We start from the raw sequence: 20,791 nt of genomic DNA on the forward strand, positions 1-20,791 counted from the left end.
AATCTACACGTTTAATTTCAGGTTTTCTGTCTTTAACACATCACAGCTCAAAGAAGCTGCTCATCTGGGGTTTATCTTTAGATCTCGTGGAGTTTGCGATGTTTCCGCTCACCTTTCCGTGCATGAGGAGGCGCAGCGTCAGCGTCACGCCCATGGCTCCATCTCCAAACTCCTGCTCACAGCTCATGGCCGAGGAGGCGGCGGTGGTGGTGGTGGTGTGGTGTGGTGGGTGGAGGAGGACTCTACCACGGAGACGCATGAAGGTCCGAGGCCCCGAAGGCGAACGGAGCAGACCAGAACACCACGGAGAACCTCTGTAGAACCTCTGTAGAACCTGTGGAGAACCTCTGGAGGGGCGAGGGGAGGCTGGAGGAGGACGTTATGGAAGGAAGCTCCGGATTCTCTGCTCTGTAGAGAGAAAGAAAAAGAAATAAAGTTAAAAATATAGTTTTAAATCCTGTTTATCTACATTTAGAGCTGATTAAACCTGAATGTTGCTGGATTCAGATAAATATCTACAGGATGTGGAGACAAAACGACCACAAAGAGGCAAAAAACCCTCAAAGAATGATGTTTTGTGGTTATTTTGTGTTTTTCTTGTTATTTACCTTTTTTTTTGATGATTTTCAGTCTCACTGTAATGATTTTACATCTTTTTATGATGATTTTGTGACTTCTTGAACTAATTTCAACTCTTTTTGTTAATTCTTTGTGTTTTTACAAAGATTTTCTACATTTTGGGGGTATTTTGTTGTTATTTTACCTCTTTGTTGGGATTTTGCATCTTGTTGTGGTAATTTAGTCTGTTTTTTTGTTATTTACCATTTCTTTTTGATAAATTTGAGTCCTACTGTAATGATTTCCATCTTTTTGTGGTGAGTTTGTGACTTTTTGTCTACTTTTAACTCTTTTTGGTCATTTTGTGTGTTTTTGCGGTGATTTTCCATTTTTTATGGGTGATTTCGCAACATTTTGTCATTAATTACCTTTTTTGTGATTTTTCATCTTTCTGTCATAATTTGTGTGTTTTTCTTGTGATTTAACTTCTATTTTGATTATTTTGAATACTGTTTAATAATTTTACATCTTTTTGCAGTGATTTTGTGAGTTTTTGTCGTTATTTTACCTCTTTTGTGGTGATTTTGTGTGTTTTTCTTGCAATTTACCGTCTTTTGGATGATTTTGAGTCCCACTTTCTGTGGTGATTTTATGACTTTTTGTGTTACTTTGGTTGCAGTTCTTAACAGATCTCAATGTCATAAGGCTCAAAAATGATGGCAAAAGTCCTGAAACTCTGAAAACATTCATAGTATGAAGTTAGAACTTTGATAATTAGAAGATGCAGATGAAGAACCAAATGATTCTGAGAAGGTTCTGGTGGAAACTTTGACTGATTCTTCATTAAATACGAGTCAAGTCTCCGTGTATTTTTGCCTCTAAACCATCAGCGGCTCTAGAAGTCGTCTCATCGAGGTGTTGGAATGAATCCTGTGGTGCCGGCGGCTCGTCAACACGTCGCTGTAATTTCCACATTAATTGGAGAGTCTGTTTAAAAAGCTGAATGAAGGGGCTTCAGCTGAAGGGGCCGAATGAAAGGAGCTTTTCCTGGAAGTGGCTCTCACCTCAAAACAGAAACTCTGAGCTGCTTCCTGCTCGTTGAGACGATTTAAAGCCGCTTCATGGAAACGAGCTGCAGCTGCGTGGTACTAACACTGATTTTTGATGTCGTCAGTGAGAGAACAGTCATAAAAACAAAGAAAAAACATGAAACAGAAGGTGTTTGACTGGTAGTGTATGTTTGATGGATTGTATTAGATTTTCTTATGTTGCAGAAAAAATGAAGTAAAATTACAGAAAAATGAGTCAATTTACATGTTTATCCTAAGAAAATCAGCCAAAACTGTAAATAATGTCCACGTCAAAAATCTGTATTTTTTTTCTAAATGTTTACTCCTTCTTTTACAACATTTGATAATGAAAATGTTACTCTTTTTGATATATTTTTTTTGAAAATATATATTTCAAAACAATAATTTGCGTCTTCTGTTTAAATTGGCTAAAACTATAATTATTCTAGATATATTTGAAGTATTCCACCATTAATCCACCATTATTCCACCATTATTCCACCATTATTCCACATTATTCCACCATTATTCAACATTATCCACCATTATTCCAGCATTATTCCAATATTATTCCAGAACATACCACCATTTTCCCACACAATTAACAGCATTATTTCACCATTATTCCAGCAGTATTTCACCATTATTCCAGCAGTATTCCAGCATTATTCCAGCATTATTCCAGCATATCTTGTGTTTCTGGCTGTCAGATGGTTTTATTTATTTATATTTTTCTTTCCGCTGTGTGAGTTTTTGTGTCGTTTCTGCGTCTCCTCATGAAAAATACAAACCGGGAGCTAAAAGTAGGTCAATAAACGTCTGGCAGCGAGGAAACGCTCCGTCAGACGTCTGAGAGCCGATGAGGTTCAGATCATCCGTCAGCTGTTGGTTCACTTGTTTCTCCAGAGCAGATGAATTATTGAAGCCCTTCTGGACGGGTCAGAACCCCCCGAGGACGGAGACGGACTCCAGGGAACCAATGAGGTCAGACGCCAGTCGATTATTTACCACATATAAAATAACATCTAAAAGCCAATCGATCAAATATCTGACTTCAGTTTAACCCCAAAACACACGAGCAGGTGGGAAAAAAACAAGTAATACTTAAAAACACAAAAATGACACCATTTACCAGAAAGAAACCACAAAAACACACCAAAAATCCAACTTTCCAATGAATCTTAAATGTTTCATGTGTGGTTTTGTCACAAAAAATGACCCAATATTTATATGATTTAGAAGCTCTGAAATGCCTCTGATCAATCTGAACAAAAAAATTAAATCAATAAAATGGATTTTATACCCATGAAAACAATAAAACAACAAATCCACATGATTCTTCTGGTTTCCTCCATGGACTGCAGAAACTCTGCATTATCTCTGGAACGACTCTAAACTTCTCACAAAGAGGCGGTTTGTGTTGTAATAACTGCAGCAATCAGCGAGGAGTCGTTATTTTAATTAGTTTGTTTGTTCCCAGAGTGAAACTAACGACCGACTTTAAGAACTCACTGGAATATCTTCTAAGAGACGAGACGAGAAGACCAGATCCTGTCTGAATGAAGCTAAACATGATCAACTATTTACTGATGATTTTATTACATTTACACAGAGCTCTGTACATGTCTACTGAGACAGAACAGAGAAATGACATGAAAACAAATCAATTTTGTCCCACAGCCTTAAAATCAGAAAAGACAAAGAAGAGTTTCACTGAAAAGTCCAGTTAAATCCATCATGAAGAAATGGAAGGAAGATGGAACATGAATATATCTGACTAGAGCAGGACGTCCTCAAGACCTGAGAGACCGAGAAGAAAGAGACAAGTCAGGGAGGCCACCAGGACTCCTATGACTCCTCTGAAGGAGTTCAAGTTTCAGACTGTTCATCCAACAACTGTTGTCTTCATGGAAACAAAGAGAAAGACTGATGGAAAAAGCTCCAATTAAATCTGGACTAGAGTTCACCAGAAGACATGTGGAGACTCTGAAGACACCTGGAAGAAGATTGTTTGGTCTGAGGAGACCAGGATGGAGGTTTATGGTCTTCAGACTAGAGGCTATGTTTGATGGAAACGAAACACTGAAGATCATCACAAACAAACCACCCCATTGTGAGGCATGGTGGAGGCAGCATCATGACGTGAAGCACGGTGGAGGCAGCATCATGATGTGAAGCACGGTGGAGGCAGCATCATGATGTGAAGCATGGTGGAGGCAACATCATGATGTGAAGCACGGTGGAGGCAACATCATGATGTGAAGCATGGTGGAGGCAACATCATGATGAAGCACGGTGGAGGCAGCATCATGATGAAGCAACGGTGGAGGCAGCATCATGATGAAGCACGGTGGAGGCAGCATCATGATGAAGCACGGTGGAGGCAACATCATGATGAAGCACGGTGGAGGCAGCATCATGATGAAGCACGGTGGAGGCAGCATCATGATGTGAAGCACGGTGGAGGCAGCATCATGATGAAGCACGGTGGAGGCAGCATCATAACTTTCAGAACCAGTCGAGGAACAGTTTCTTTGGACGACCGGAGAGATGTGAAAATAACCAGACACAGAGAGGAAACGGTAAAACGTTCCACGTCTACGGTTGGTTCTGATCGATTCTGGCCGCAACAAGTCATTTCTAGAAGCTGATTGGATTAAAGGTGAGCCAACAAGTCGTTCCTCAGAGCTGAGTGGATTAAAGCAGCAGCCGGCTGATGTGAGTCATGTTGGTCACTGTGATGTCAGGGAGGGGATGTTAGCGGAATTACAAGGAAAGAATTAGCTTTCCTCTTTAAATAAGACGTGCAGCATACAGTAGTTTAGATTAAATATCATCATTTAAAGGTCAGATTTAGGAATTTTCCTGGCAGTCCCGTATGTCACACATGATACTTTTATGGATGGTGTGAAAGATAAAAACTTGTCATATTTTCTGTTTTTTTTCAGTTTCTTGCTCTGACAAATGATGTAATTTTGGCAGTTTTGCAGCTCATTTTCTTTTAATTTTTAGACTAAATGAAAACACTGGGCTTTATACTCCAGTGAAAAATTTACCACAGTGAAGAAAAAATGAGACAGGAACAAAGAAATACAGAGTTTCGTAACTCTTAAAGTCAATGTTCATTCAAAATCACCAAAACTGACCAATTTCAAGTCCTAAAATGTGGATTTTTGCTTCTTTTGGTTCTATTTTTATATGTTGATTGGACTGAAATGACTTTAATTCCAATATTTTTGGTTGTTTTTACCTCATTGTCACTTATTTTCTCTCAGTCCTTTAAATCAGATGAAAAACATAGGACTTTATATTACAGTGAATAATGATCCACAGTGAGTAAAAGCGAGACAGGAGCAAAGAAATACAGAGTTTTGTAACAGTTAAAGTCAATGTTGATGCAAAAAAAATTGACCAATTTCTGGTCCTAAACTTGTGGCTTGTTGATTCTTTTTGTTGTATTCTGATCTGCTGCTTGGACTGAAGTAACTTTAATTTGAAGATTACGCATTTTTTAAAGCAAATAATGAAAGAAATTCAATGTTTTTTGTTGAAAATTGAATCACAGTGAGGAAAATTGAGACAGGAGCAAATAAAAACCCTCTATGAGTGTTTCTATAGTTTTTAAAATTCAAAGTCAATGTTCATGGAAATATTAACAAAACTGACCAATTTCAGGCCCTAAACGTGATTTTTTTTTTCTTTTTGTTGTATTCTGATCTGTTAGTTGGACTGAAATGACTTGAATTCCAATATTTTGCCTCATTCTGGTCGTTCTGAAGCACATTTTCTCTTCATTTTTAAACCAGGACTACAGACTGCAGTAAAAATTGAGCCATAGTGAAGAAAACTGAGACAGAAGCAAATAAAAACTGGCTGTAAAGTGACTTCATTTCTTGATTTAAGCCCCTCATGATGGCAGGATCAGTCAGACTGGATGTTTGCCGTTAGTGCTGCTGAGGTCGGGTTAAAGGAGTGGAAGTTGTGTTGCGGCTGCTCGGTTTGTGTGTTGGTGTCGGCTATCCGTGCGTTATCAGACGATGATGTCATGGCGTGTTGGAGAGGGAGTGACATCACCGCCGATCTATGTGTGCGACACCAGAGTCTATTTAAAGAGCAGAGAGCAGCAGCAGCAGAACAACATTTAACTGTACACCTTCAGTCCACAGATATCACAGTCATTAGCTCTGATGCTAGCAGGCTAACGGCCGGATGCTGCAGAAGTTTACACGATGTGGAAACACAGAGCCTTAAAATAGTCCGCAAAGATAATGCCTTCAACCATCCAACAATCCAACCATCCAACCTCCAACCATCCAATCATTCAACCATCCAACAATCCAACCTCCAACCATCCATCCATCCAACCATCCAACAATCCAACCATCCAACTTCCAACCATCAAACCTCCATCCATCCATCATTATCATTGATCCATCATCATCATCCATCCATATCATCCATCCTTCCATCCATCCATACATCCATACATCCATCATCATCATCCATCCATCCATCATCATCATCATCATCATCATCATCATCATCATCCATCCATCCATATCATCTATCCATCCATACATCCATCAATACATCCATCCATGCATCATCATCATCATCATCATCATCCATCCATCCATATCATCTATCCATCCATACATCTATCAATACATCATCATCATCATCCATCCATCCATCATTATCATCCATCCAACCTCCAACCATCCCATCCATCATCATCATCCATCCATCATCATCATCATCATCATCCATCCATCATCATCATCATCATCCATCCTTCCATCCATCCATCCATCATCATCATCCATCATCATCATCATCCATCCATATCATCCATCCTTCCATACATCCATACATCCATACATCCATCATCATCATCCATCCATCATCATCATCATCATCATCATCATCCATCCATCCATATCATCTATCCATCCATACATCCATCAATACATCATCATCATCATCCATCCATCCATCATTATCATCCATCCAACCTCCAACCATCCCATCCATCATCATCATCCATCCATCATCATCATCATCATCATCCATCCATCATCATCAACATCATTCCATCCTTCCATCCATCCATCCATCATCATCATCCATCATCATCATCATCCATCCATCCATCAGATCTGCAGCAGCAGGATTTAATTCATGAACCAGTTTTAAATGTGAAGCACTCAGTGTGAGTTTCACTGAATTAAACAGCAAAACAACAAAAAGAACAAAATCTGACTTTATTTCTGTGTGAACGAAGATTAAATCCCTTAATGTGGACGTTTAATTTCTTCAGAGCTTCAGTTCAAACTGAGATCAGAGCTGATGAGTCGTGCATTGATCACTTTAAATGTAAAACAGCTGAACACATGCAGTGTTCCTGATTTGTTTTCATGTTTACTGTTGTTCCTTTTAACACCCACAGTTAATAATTACACCTGATGACCACCACCACAACAACAAGCCTCCACAGGAACTCATATCTGGACTAAACTAAATCACAAGATGCAAAATCAACACAAAACATGAAATTTCTGCAAAAGACGTGAAATTACAAAACGGAAAATCACAACAAAATGATGTAAAATGTCCACAAAACACGTGATGTCTCTGTAAATAAAGTGAAATCACAATAGAAAGATGTAAATCCCACAGAGATGCAAAACCACCAGAAAAAGATGTGAAATCACAAGAAAAAATATATATCAAAAAAAGAAAAGAGCTACAAAAGGTAGAAAATGGCAATAAAAGGCAGAAAACGGTGAAAAAAGGCAGAAAATAGCTATAAAAGGAAGAAATGGCTACAAATAGGTAGAAAATGACAAAGACAGGGAAAAAGGCAGAAAATGGCAAAAAAGGAAGAAAACAGCTATAAAAAGGTAGAAAATGGCTTAAAAACGGCAGAAAACTGTTACAAAGGTAGAAACAGCTATGAAAAGGTAGAAACTGTTACAAAGAGGTAGAAAACAGCTATAAAAAGGTAGAAACGGTTTAAAAAGGTTGAAAATGGCTATTAAAACGAGAAAATGGGTATAAAAAGTAGAAACGGCTATAAAAAAGCATTTTACAGCTGTAAAAAGCTAGAAAATGTCTGTAAAAAGAACACAGCACACACACTGAGGCAAACGCACAAACTCAGACACAAGTAGAGCGGAAACATGTGCTGCCGGCCTGCCAAAACCACTTACACACAGCTAGGCTTACAGGACACACACACACACACACACAACACCACACACACACACACACACACACACACACACACACACACACACACACCACACACACACACACACACACACACACACACACACACACACACACACACACACACACACACACACACACACACAGTCTGAGAAAAGGCTGACTCGGACTGGAGCATCTAAAAGGATAAACACACACTGGATCGGCCAACAGTCTGCAGAGAAACACAAACACACACATCGAACACGAAGCGCCTCCAAAACCATTTGATTCCAAACGGAGGCGAAACGCCGGAGAATTAGAGACCGGAATGGATGAAGGTTTGAACGTTCCACTCTCTGTCCCCGTATGAATTATGATTTAAAATAAAATAAACAGTTTCCACAGAGAAGAACCTCGTTTGTTCCTGAGCTGCATAAAAACGATTCTATTTTTAATAATCCCAAAGATCTTTCTGCAGCTTAAATGTCCTCCAGACTGAAACACCACCACAAAAACATGGAGCATTACTGGAAAAAGATGTGAAATCACCACTAAAAGAAGCAAATCACCACAAAAAGAGCTGATATTACTGGAAAAGGTGAGAAATCACAACAAAAAGATCAGTAATCACCACAAGAATAGGCAAAATGACAACAAAAAGATACAAAATCACCACAAGTGGAGGCAAAATGACAACAAAAAGATAAAAAATCACCACAAGGAGGCAAAATCACAACAAAAAGATCAATAATCACCACAGAAAAAGTTGAAATCACAATAACAATATGCAAACTCACCACAAAAAGATGCGAAATTGTTGCAAAAAGGTGCAAAATCACTCAAAAGAATTTAAATGATGAAAAAAATCATTGCAAATGATGCTAGATACCTAGAAAAACACGTGAAATCACCACAAAAGGACAAAATCACCAACAGTAGGAACTGAAATCAATGAAAAGATGACGAGGATTAATAATCACCAGAAAAAGATTTGAAATCCAATGAAAGTATGGAAAATCACAACTAAATTGTCGCAAATAGAGTAATAATCATCAAAAGAGGATTCAAATCAAAACGAAAAGAGGTAAAAAAAAAGATTTGAAAAGAACAAAGAATTGAAATCAATGAAAAGTTGCAAAAACACCACAAAAGGATGCAAAACCGTACTAAAATGATGCATAAAAGATTTAAAATCACAATAAAAAGATGCAAAAATTACACAAAAAAGAAGCAAAATCGCCACAAAAAGATTGAAATTACTGCAAAAAGATTTAGAATCACAGAACACAGATTTGAAATTACCACAAAAGAATTTAAAATCACCGCTAAAAGATGTGAAACCCAAGGAAAACATTTTCTTGCTCGTATAAATTATAATTTGAAGCAAAATAAACAGTTTCTACAGAGACTGATCTCGTTTGTTCCTGAGCTGCATAAAAACGATTCTATTTTTAAATGATCCCAGAGATCTTTCTGCAGCTTAAACATCCTCCAGACCTGACAGTTGATTGAAATCCTGCCAACGATTTCATTCCTACAACCAGATTCCAGTTTTCCTCACAATAAAAACACGCTGCAAAAAGACGTCCAATCACAACGAAAAGATGTAAAATCACCATTAAACACTCAAATCCCTGCAACATCATGCAAAATCACCAGAAAAAGAGTTAAAATCACTACAAAGAGACGCAAAATCATTGCAAAAACAACACAAAATCACTGCAAAGCGATTTGAAATCACAACAAAAGATGCAAAAATCAACATTAAAGACACAAAATTATTGCAAAATTTTTAAAAACACAACGAAAGGATGTAAAATACCTCAAATTAAGCAAAATCACTACATTAAGATTTAAAATCACAATAAATAATATGTGAAATCACTACAACAAGAGATGCAAAATCAACACAAAATTAAATCACCACAAGACTCAAAATCACTGCATAAAGATACGAAATCACAATAGTGTGGCAAATCACTGCAAAATCTACACAAAAGTATGCAAATCATCACAAAAAGATTTAAAATCACAACAAAAGGTGCAGAATTTCTGCACAGACCTAAAATTACAACAAAAAGAAGCAAAATCACCACAAATTATGCAAAAATCACTGCATAATAATTTGAAATTACAATGAAAAGATGTAAAATCACAATTAAATACTCAAAATCCCTGCAAGATCATGCAAAATCACCAGAAAAAGACTTAAAATCACTATGAAAAGGTGCAAAACCACTGCAGAAACAACGCAAAATCACATCAAAGCGATTTGAAATCACAACAAAAGATGCAAAATCACCATTAAAGACAAAAATCATTGCAAAAATGTTTAAAACACAAGAAAGGATGTAACATCATCGCAAATTGAGCAAAATCACCACAAAAGACTCAAAATCACTGCATGAAGATTTAAAATCACAATAAATACTATGTAAAATGACCGGAACAGACGCAAAATCAACACAATATTACGCAAAATCACCAGAAAGAGGCTTAAAATCACAATGAAAAGATGTAAAATCACCACAAAAAGATTTAAGATCACAACAAAGGTGCAGAATCTCCGCATAGAGACTTAAAATCACAATGAAAAGAAGCAAAATCACCAGAAAATCCTGCCTAAATGCTCCTCCTGACCCCAGACAGTGGTCTTAATGCTGCAAACACCAACCAGAGGTTTAATGAACAGTCAGTGAAGCTCCAACATGTAAACATGGACATTTCTCCTCACATTTAATCAGCTCTGATTTGAATTCTTTTGTTTGTTGGTTTTTTCTCTCTCTGTTGCCTCGACCCACTTTCTGTTATGATTAGAGCTCCCTGTGTTCTCTGCGTGTTCTCTGCGTGTTCTCTGCGTGTTCTCTGCGTGTTCTGTGCACGGTGAATTTAAATCCAGAATCCATATCAGGAAAAAGCCACCCAGCTAAAGTGGAATAATTACAGAGTGGAGGAAGGACGCCTGAGGCTGAGCTGTGGAGCCCGGTGGGTAAAAGTCACATTCAGAATACAGAAACACAGAAACAGCAGAGAGACGACACATTTTTATTTATTCACATCAAGGTATGAGTTAGGAAGCATTTCTGTCGTCTCTCAGGCCGATAAACGAGCAAACCAACGGTCAGACTGGATTGAAACGTCACAGAGAACATTTAAAGCAGATCTGGATGTGAGATCAGCGGATGAGGAGGGAAGATATAACATAATAAATATAAATAATAAACCAGTAACGATCCTAGAATAATGTTTTTAATACGTGAGGCAGCGCAGGAGTGTTAGTTTACCGAGTGTAATGAGGGACGATTAGAGGAAAGAGATGGAGGTTAATCTATCTGCTGCTGTTAAAGGATGGATTTTATATATTATATCTGGTCTCACTGCATGCAAATATTCCAGCACAATAAATCCACAAATCACTGTAAAAGATCTAAAACCGCTGTAAAAAGATTCTAAATCACTGCAAAATAATGCAAAATCCCACAAAAGATGTAAAATCACAGCAAAAAGACTGAAAATCAGCACAAGATTTAAAATCACAACAGAACGATGTAAAATCACAAAGAAAACATTTAATGTCACAATGAAAAGATGTAAAATTGCCACAAAAGACACAAAATCACAACAAAAAGATGCAAAATCCCAATGAAAAGATGTAAAAAAAATCATCTTTCTGCAGATGAAGGTGGAACGTCTCAGTAGTGTGAGAAACAACGACTTCATCGTTTGTAAACATGTAAACAGATAAATATTTTTAGTATGAATGTCTTTCCACTGATGATGTAACAGTAGATATTTGGAAAACGTTCTTGATTCCGAGTTTTGCCCGTTTTTGTGACTTAAATAATTAAAGAAACTCTAGTTTTCCGTCATCTTTCAATCCTTCAGATCATTTATTGCATTCTAACTCTACTAAACTAAAAGCAGCTTTGGTGGAGGCTGAAGAACTCCCGCTGCTCTGAACGGATGTTTGTTGTTGTTCTGCAAACACTGTTTATTATATTTTCCTCTCCAGATTCTTCAGAGCAGGTCTCCCAGCAGTAATCAGACCGATGGAGGAGTTTAATTTGGGAGAATGGATCAAATCTTCAGGGTCTCAATTAGAAGAAGAGAAGACTTCATCCAGGTTCTCCTACATCAGGGGGTTCCTGCTGGCAGCCGGACGAGGAAATAAATCCAGGAACAGAACCGCAGGAGGAACTGATTGTTTTCTTGAACCAGCAGTTTTTCACGGTTTGCAGTCGGACGTCTCCAGGTTTGCAAACCAGAGAAAGTTCAGTTTCAGTTAAATATGTCGCTGCAAACATGTTTCCTCCTATTCATTAACTAGAACTATTGACTGGACTAACCTCAGTGGTCAAACAAAAACAAGCAGCATGTTTGTGAAATGCATTGATAGGAGGAGGTCGGGGTGGATGGAGGTCCAACAAAACACTGAAGAGATTAAGTTTCAAGAAAAATGGTGCTTTTTGGTTCAAATCTAAATTTGTTTTATGTCGCTGTGAGACAAACCACTTCTGTTTCAGTTAACTCCAACCAAAAACTGTCTAAATGTGCTCCTTCTAAAACGTACACTAATAAGTCCTTAAAGGGAAGCTAATTTTACATAATTATCTTAACCAACAGCTGGCCATGCTAACAACCAATAATCAAATGCTTCATTTTTAATCAAAGTTTAACTGAAACCAATGAATTCTCCATATGTTGATGAAACCATTTTTTTTTTTTTACCTCCGACAGTCCATATTCGCTGCTAACTCACCTCAGTTGCATAAGGGTTTGAAAGAATCAAACATATTAGTTGTATATAAACCAATTAGCCTCTTGCTGTTTGCAGACTGGTCGCTGTGTTTAACACTGTAGCAACCAGAGGAAGTGATTGTTTGGACTACAGGAAGTTCAGGTTGGCTAGCAGAGAGCATTCTGGGTATTTAGCTAGCAACAGGGCACCATGACAAAGACTTCTGTGAGGCTTAATGACCTCCAACTAGAGGTGTTTCAGATGAACTGGAATCGACCAGGATAGCTTAGCAGAGAGCATTCTGGGAATTTAGCAAGCACCATGGGAAAGAGTTCTGTGGTGGTTAATGGGTTCTGACATGCATATGATGCCTTCTTCCTCTTGTTAGTTCTTTTATTTTCATGCAACTCAGCCTACATCTGCCTCAGTATTACTGTAACCATGGTGATGTGGGTCCGTTAGCTTGAACAAAGTTGCAGTTTGAACCCAAACACGATGTTTCCTTAAACTTTATTCCAGTATTTTGAACTTTGTCCTGAAAGGTAAATTCTGAATGATCTTTCTTGGAAAGTATCTTCAGAATGCTGTAAATATAGAGTACTGAGTATAAATACTTCTACTTTGGCATTATATTCTAAATACTGACGCTCATTCATAAGTTTTACTGTGTCGGAGGCTCTCCTCCTCACCTTAAACAATGAAACTTCATCGGACTGTTGGACTCACAGCTGCTGTCAGAGAGGAGGTTTCAGTCGTTACCAGACAGGATCTGGTTTTTATAGGCCGGACCGGAGCTTAAATTAGCCTCGACTCGGAGTCATCTGGATCACAGACACTGAAAACCAGAGTTACCGGTGATATCCGAGTGTGTCGGGGCAGTTTATGGGGTAATCTCCTCCAACTGCCCCGGCCTTGACTACAGCATCTCTCATTTCACGACGGCTAAATATTTATTCTGCTGCCGTCTGTAAATCACGATGAGGTTCTGAGCGAAGGTCACGGGACCAAAGCATCCTGATTTTATTACCGTCTGATGAACATGTTCCTGTTTGTGAAGCTCCTCAGACACAATCAGAGGCTCCACAGGACATTCTTTTACATTTTAAAGGGAGATATTCTCCAAAATACATCGTCACTTTAATTATGAGGCCTTTGAAATTGATCTGATTCCCCCATCCATCGCCGGGTTTGAAAATCAAGCGTTCACTCAGCTCCTGAACTCCAGAAACACTCCTCCAGAGCGTTTTTCTATTTCACCGTCTTTACGAGGCAAAGAGTGGCGAGGAGCTCATCAACCCAACTCCCAAGTGAAAACAAGTCCAGATCAGAGTGCAAAAGCAGTGAAAAACCAAGACTAGAACTAGTCCAAAACCAGGTTCAAACTAGTTTAAAACCAAGTCTAGACTGAAGTCCAAAACAAAGTGTAAAACCAGCAAAAAACAAACCAAGACCAGAACCAGTCTAGTTTGAAACCAGGTTCAAAACTGTTCCAAAATGACTCCAAAACCCAACTTAAAACAAGTCCAACGCAGAATCTAAAACCAGTAAACATTCAAGACTAGAACCAGATCAAAAGCAGATCAAAACAAGTTCAAAACCAGGAGGTCTGACGAGAATTTTTTTCACACATGCACGAAATATTGGAGGCAAAACAACAACAATAATTGAATGCATTGACAATTAAGGCGGTATTACAAAGAAAGTCAAGTTTTCTCAAAAATATAACATTATTAGCTTTTATTTGACAGTTAATGTCACATAAAGACACAAAACCTTAATCTAACATCTAATATCTTCACATACAATCTTTAAACCTGCTCAAAAACACAATTTTTTCTTGCTTATGTCAGGTTTCCACGTTTAATTTGCTGTTTATGTGCAGGTTCTGTGTTATTTCTTGTTTATGTCGAGGTTCTACGTGTTATTTGCTGTTTATGTCTTGGTTCTACATGTTATTTCTTGTTTATGTCTTGGTTCTACATGTTATTTCTTGTTTATGTCTTGGTTCTACATGTTATTTCTTGTTTATGTCTTGGTTCTACATGTTATTTCTTGTTTATGTCTTGGTTCTACATGTTATTTCTTGTTTATGTCTAGTGTCTACATGTTATTTCTTGTTTATGTCTAGTTTCTACGTGTTATTTCTTGTTTATGTCTAGTTTCTACGTGTTATTTCTTGTTTATGTCTAGTTTCTACGTGTTATTTCTTGTTTATGTCTGGTTTCTACGTGTTATTTCTTGTTTATGTCTTGGTTCTACATGTTATTTCTTGTTTATGTCTGGTTTCTACGTGTTATTTCTTGTTTATGTCTAGTTTCTACATGTTATTTCTTGTTTATGTCTTGGTTCTACATGTTATTTCTTGTTTATGTCTTGGTTCTACATGTTATTTCTTGTTTATGTCTAGTGTCTACATGTTATTTCTTGTTTATGTCTAGTTTCTACGTGTTATTTCTTGTTTATGTCTAGTTTCTACGTGTTATTTCTTGTTTATGTCTAGTTTCTACGTGTTATTTCTTGTTTATGTCTAGTTTCTACGTGTTATTTGCTGTTTAAGTCTAGGTTCTACGTGCTATTTCTTGTTTATGTCAGGTTTCTACATGTTATTTGCTGGTTCTTCGTATATTCTTGACTCTGTGCTTCGGTTCTCTTGTTTCTTAATCAACACTCGCAGCAATAAACTAATTGAATGACGCTGCAGTGATGGAAGACGAGCCGAGGCAGGCAGGAAGTAATGGACTCTTTATTGAATTAGAGGCTCCCCAGGACCAGAGCGGTCGTTATTATCCGGCCCAGATCCTGACACGACCGCCGATAACGGGATCCATTAACCCGATTGGCTGAGCGGTCATTAATCAAAATGCTGCGTTCATTCCTGCTGCTTTACGCTCCGTTACTGTTTGAGGCTGGGTTTTTAGAGTCACACACACACAGCGACTCATGTACTGTTCAAAATAAGATGCATGGAAAGTTCTTGACTTACAAAAACAGCAGGATTTACAATAAAACTGCAAATTATACGTTACAGATAATGAAATTTAAAGATGATGTGCATCATTAGCAGTTAGTTATTAGTTAGCTATTAGTTAACTCCGCATCTTTAGTTCAAACGTCAAATCTGTCCTCATATATGGCTCTGAAACGTGGAGGGTCATCAACAGAAGCTCCAAAAAGATCCAGACCTTCATCAACAAGTGTCTCCGGCAGATCCTGAACGTCAAGTGGTTTGACAGTGTCAAACACCGACCTGTGGACTAGGGCCAACCAAGAGCCAATGGTTGTCCAGATCAGGAGGAGAAAGTGGCGATGGGTCGGCCACACGCTGAGGAAGGAACCTGCAAACGTCACCAGGCAGGCACTTGAATGGAACCCTCAAGGCAAGAGGAAGCGTGGGCGCCCAAAGCAGACATGGAGACGAACCGTCATCGATGAGCTGAAGACCATCGGCCTGTCCTGGGAGGAAGCCAAGAGGAAAGCCAGAGACCGGGGGAAGTGGAGAGCTACTGTTGAGGCCCTATGCTCCATAAGGAGTGAAGAGGACTAACGTAACGTAACGTAACGTAACAGTTAGCTAACTAAACAAAACTTTAGCACTTTATTTTGAATTTTATTAGAAAAATGTAATCATCTGCTCCTAAGCACAGCTGCTGTTGGACACATTCAGCTTCCAGCTTGTGTTAGCAGTCGATAAACCTTAACTTAGCATCGTTAGCATGAGCCTCAGCCAGCTAGGATCAAACTTATATTAAAGCTATTTTCCTGACGAGTCATCTGGCTGAGAACCGACTCTTTCCACGAATCACTTCACTGTGGAAAAATCCAGCCACACGGTGAGGTAATGGTGTTCTATGATCCACATGAAGACTTTAGCAGAACGTTCAAACAGGAAGTTCTACTCAGACGTCTCATCTTGTGGTGTTTCTCCAAACCTGAACTACGAGTCGCTTCCTCTGAGTATAGAAACCAAGAGTCAGGCTTGAGTAAGAACTTTATCTACTGTATCCATGTTTAAAATCTCCCCTTATCTGTTTAACCGTTTTACTCATTAATCTGCAACAACACGGCATCAAGATGAGCAAAAACATGACAAACGGGTACAAAGAGACAAAAAACACTCGAGAGATGGCACAAAACGGACGAAAATAAGAGTAAAGAGACATAAACTTTAAAATCTGAGGTACAAAATGACAAAACAGGGCAAAAAATGACCACAAACAGACAGAAAATGCCTGAAATCAGCCATGAAATCTCCAAAATGGAACACAAACTGACTAAAACTGTCTCATATTGTTAATTGCGTTTCTCTCTGTGGTCATTTTTTAATCTCTTTATGGTTGTTTTTGTCCAGTTTTGGTTGCCTTGTGTCATATTTTGGACATTTGGTGTCTGACTTTAACTATTTTTCATGTCTTTGTCGTCATTCTGTCTCTTCTTGGTTACTTTTAGTCTCTTTATGGCTCTTTTTGTTCCATTTTGCTCGTTTTGTGCCTGATTTTAGTCATTTTGCCTCTCTTTGCGGTTGTTTATCTGCTGTTTTTAAGTCCCATTGTCGTCATTTTGCACAAATAAACAAAATGAATGAAACGTTCAGAGCAGCTATATAAAAAGAATAAAAAGAGGCAGAAGTCTCATTTCTGGTGCCGGGTTTATCAGAAGGGGAGATAATCCGTCCCGTTTAGAGCCGAACTGGGGCACATTTCTGGTTTTTGTGTTTGCTAATTGGAAACTCGTCTGAAGGATTTAATCTGAGTCCACGACTGGCTTTGATTCGTCACTTTAAAACATCAACAGCAGCAGCTTCTGACACCCAGAAACAAAGTTCTGGGCTTTAAAAAGGAAGACTTTGACCCAAATCCATCCGATTTCTGCGCAGACACGAGGAGTTTCTGAGGTCTGGTAATTGGCTTCTGAGCAGAGAGGAAATAAGACGAGGCAGAAAGACGACGGAAGGTGAGATGAAAGCAGGAAAAGTTTGAGCAAAGAGAAGAATCAAAAACAAACGGAAGGAAGTCGTCAAAGATGATCCCAGTTTTAAAAATGCAACAAAGATTTTTCACAGCGGAAATAAAAGCCGCAGAGTTTTAAATCCACACATCCAGTAAGTCAACATTCATCGGATATTTTAACGGCTAATAAAGGGGAAATAAACTGCAGATATCCGTCATTTAATTCCTCCTGGTTAGAAATTAAAAGTCAGATTTCCACGGAATGAAGAATAAAGTGGAAAAGTTCACATTTAAGGACATTTTATTGGTGTTTTTGGATATTTTCTGACATTTTAGAGAAGTTTGGTCGTTTTTGTTTCATTAAAAACACTCAGATAACACTACCTCTGGATAATTCATTAATATTTTCATACATGTGTTAATATTTCCTGATATTTTAAGGCACATTCATATCTGAGGTAGTTTTGGGCACATAAATATTTTCTTGATTATTTCAGACACTATTTTGTGACATTTTATTGTCAGATATGTGATTACTGTTTCAGATATATTCAGAATTTTTCAGACATTTCATTAATGTTTTTATTTTCTTAGAAAATTATTTTTATTGTTGTGTATTTTCACACATTTTATTGTTCTTGTCAGAAATATTATTACATTTTAGACATTTTAGGAATATTTTCAGACATTTTAATGAGATTTTTTTGACAGTTTCTGAATATTTCAGATATTTTTATGGTATTTAAATATCTGAAATTATTTTTGGGGGACATTTGAACATTTTTCTGACATTTCATTTACATTTTAACCATTTAAATATTTATTTAAAATTCATTTTTAATTGGTATATTCAAATTTGTTCAGAATTTTTACAAATTTTATTATTCTGGGCAGAAATATTACTGTATATTTGAGACTTTTGACACTGTTCTGATAGTATTTTTATTATTTTAATACTTTGCTTTTTATATTTCTTTGGGAACATCAGAATATTTACAGATTTTTTTTGGCCGTTAAATGAATATTTCACTTACTTTTTTTTTTAAAGCGGTACAAGAGTAGATTTCTGTAACTTCTGCAGATTTCACCGTTGAAGGATTTTTAGCTTTTAAATGTAGTTTTAGTCAGATCAGAGTTGTAGGAACCTTAAAGTATAACTTCCTTTAGACAGAACGTTTAATTTAATTTATATTCCACATCTCAGAATATAACGGCGACTTCTAGAAGTTCCGTTAAAGCAGATTTTTTCATTCTTCCACAGGATTTCTGTCCTTCAGACTCTAAAATCTGATCCTTCCACATCCATCTCTGCCGCTGTCGAGTTTTTTCCTCCAGTTTTCTTTTGCTGACTTTGTGGTTGTTTACTGCTGTTGTCATGGAAACGCTGTGATGTTAAAACAACTCACCAAACTGACGGCTCAGATGTGAGGACACGGTGACATCACTGGAAGAAATCCTGAAAGAAGAGAAACGAGAGGTCAGAAAATCATCTAAAACTGAGAAACAACATAAAAAACATCAGATTTAAAACGCACAGCAGCAAATCTACAGTTTGAGGAGAAAAAGAATGTACAAGATGCAAAAAAAACGACCAAAACGAGACAAAAAACAGGCAGAAGGGAGATAAAAATGACAAAGACGAGATAAAACAGTCACCAAGAGACACGAAACATCAGACAGAAAAGACAATAAGACCAGGAGACAAAATTATTTGTAGGAATTCTAAAAATATAGTTAAAAAATAACTCCAGCATGTGGCGACAAAATGACCACAGAGATGAAAAAATGAGACAAACGAGGCAAAAATTATACAAAATTAGAAAAACAACACCAAAAATGTCTACAAATGAGATCAAAAAAATGAGACAAACGAGACAAAAATGGCACAAAACAAGAAAAACAAGACAACAAATTAGACAAATGACACAAAAATGAAACAAAATTAGAAAAAAGGGAAAAATTCCAAAACAACAAAACTGCAAAAACAGGACAAGAATTAGATAAATGAGGCAAAGAATGACACAAAACTACAAAAATGAGACACAAAATGACAAAACAATAAAACCAACCTGTTTCCTGTTTATTCTGCTGCTGTAAATGATCTGAAGCTTTTATTCTGAAATGATCTGGTTATTCAGCAGCGTTTTATTTAAGCCTAATTGTTGTTTTTATTTTGCCTCATTAACCTTGAAAGTGCTGCAAAAATATAAAATATATTAGTACTACTTACACAAAAGAAGGAAATAAAAGAAAACATTCCTTTGTTTCCTGACCTTCAAAATAAAACCCTGATTTTCTTTATGATGATGAATAAACCTTTGAAGAACTTCTTTATTACTGTTTTTATTGTTTTATTCTCAGCTGATCCACTTCTGTGACCCAGAAAACAGGTTATTTATTTGTTGGAGGATGTTTTTGCAGTAAACAGACGGAGGTTTTATTCCACCGCTGGGACTGAAAATAAAAAACAAAAACAGGATTGTAGAAAAACAGCAGCTGTTCTAATAAACAGAAGCTCAGGAAATCTTCATCCAGGTGAGAAGCTTCTGTTTCTACGTGAAAACAGAAAAAAAAGCTTCAAATCTGCTTCTTGTTTGTCTCGTCAGACTGAACGGTCGGCAGGAAACGACGGATTGTCTCGACTCAGATCAATAACTCAGAGTCTCCACGTCATGTTCATCTTTTAAACCACACCTAAGCAAAGATGAGACACAAAAATCATCAAAACAAGACACAAAATCATCAAAACAAGACACAAAATCATCAAAATGAGACACAAAATCATCAAAATGAGACACAAAATCATCAAAAGAAGACACAAAATCATCAAAAGAAGACACAAAATCATCAAAATGAGACACAAAATCATCAAAAGAAGACACAAAATTATCAAAATGAGACACAAGACACAAAATCACCAAAATGAGACACAAAATTACAAAATTGAGACACAAAATCATCAAAATTAGACACAAAATCACCAAAACAAAACACAAAATCACCAAAACGAGACATAAAATTATCAAAACAAGACACAAAATCATCAAAATGAGACACAAAATCACCAAAACGAGACACAAAATCACCAAAACTAGACATAAAATTATCAAAACAAGACACAAAATCATCAAAATGAGACACAAAGTCACCAAAACAAGACACAAAATCACCAAAACGAGACACAAAATAACCAAAACAAGACACAAAATCACCAAAATGAGACACAAAATCACCAAAACGAGACACAAAATCACCAAAACAAGACA

General features: G+C 37.3%; 1 protein-coding gene across 1 annotated transcript in view; it reads right to left on the reverse strand.

Annotated features, from left to right (window-relative positions):
- The window catches only part of LOC110971126 (poly(rC)-binding protein 4-like), a 134,011-nt gene that overhangs the window by 76,233 nt on the left and 36,987 nt on the right, over nt 1–20,791 (reverse strand). Inside the window, exons 2-3 of the mRNA XM_051948554.1 lie at nt 18,932–18,981; nt 113–408 (exon numbers count right to left, since the gene is read on the reverse strand). Coding sequence (XP_051804514.1) covers nt 113–259 — 147 coding nt within the window. The 5' untranslated portion in view covers nt 260–408; nt 18,932–18,981. The remainder of the gene's footprint in view (nt 1–112; nt 409–18,931; nt 18,982–20,791) is intronic.

The sequence above is a fragment of the Acanthochromis polyacanthus genome, chromosome 5 (genome assembly GCF_021347895.1).
Source record: "Acanthochromis polyacanthus isolate Apoly-LR-REF ecotype Palm Island chromosome 5, KAUST_Apoly_ChrSc, whole genome shotgun sequence".
Classification (NCBI taxonomy): Eukaryota; Metazoa; Chordata; class Actinopteri; family Pomacentridae; genus Acanthochromis; species Acanthochromis polyacanthus.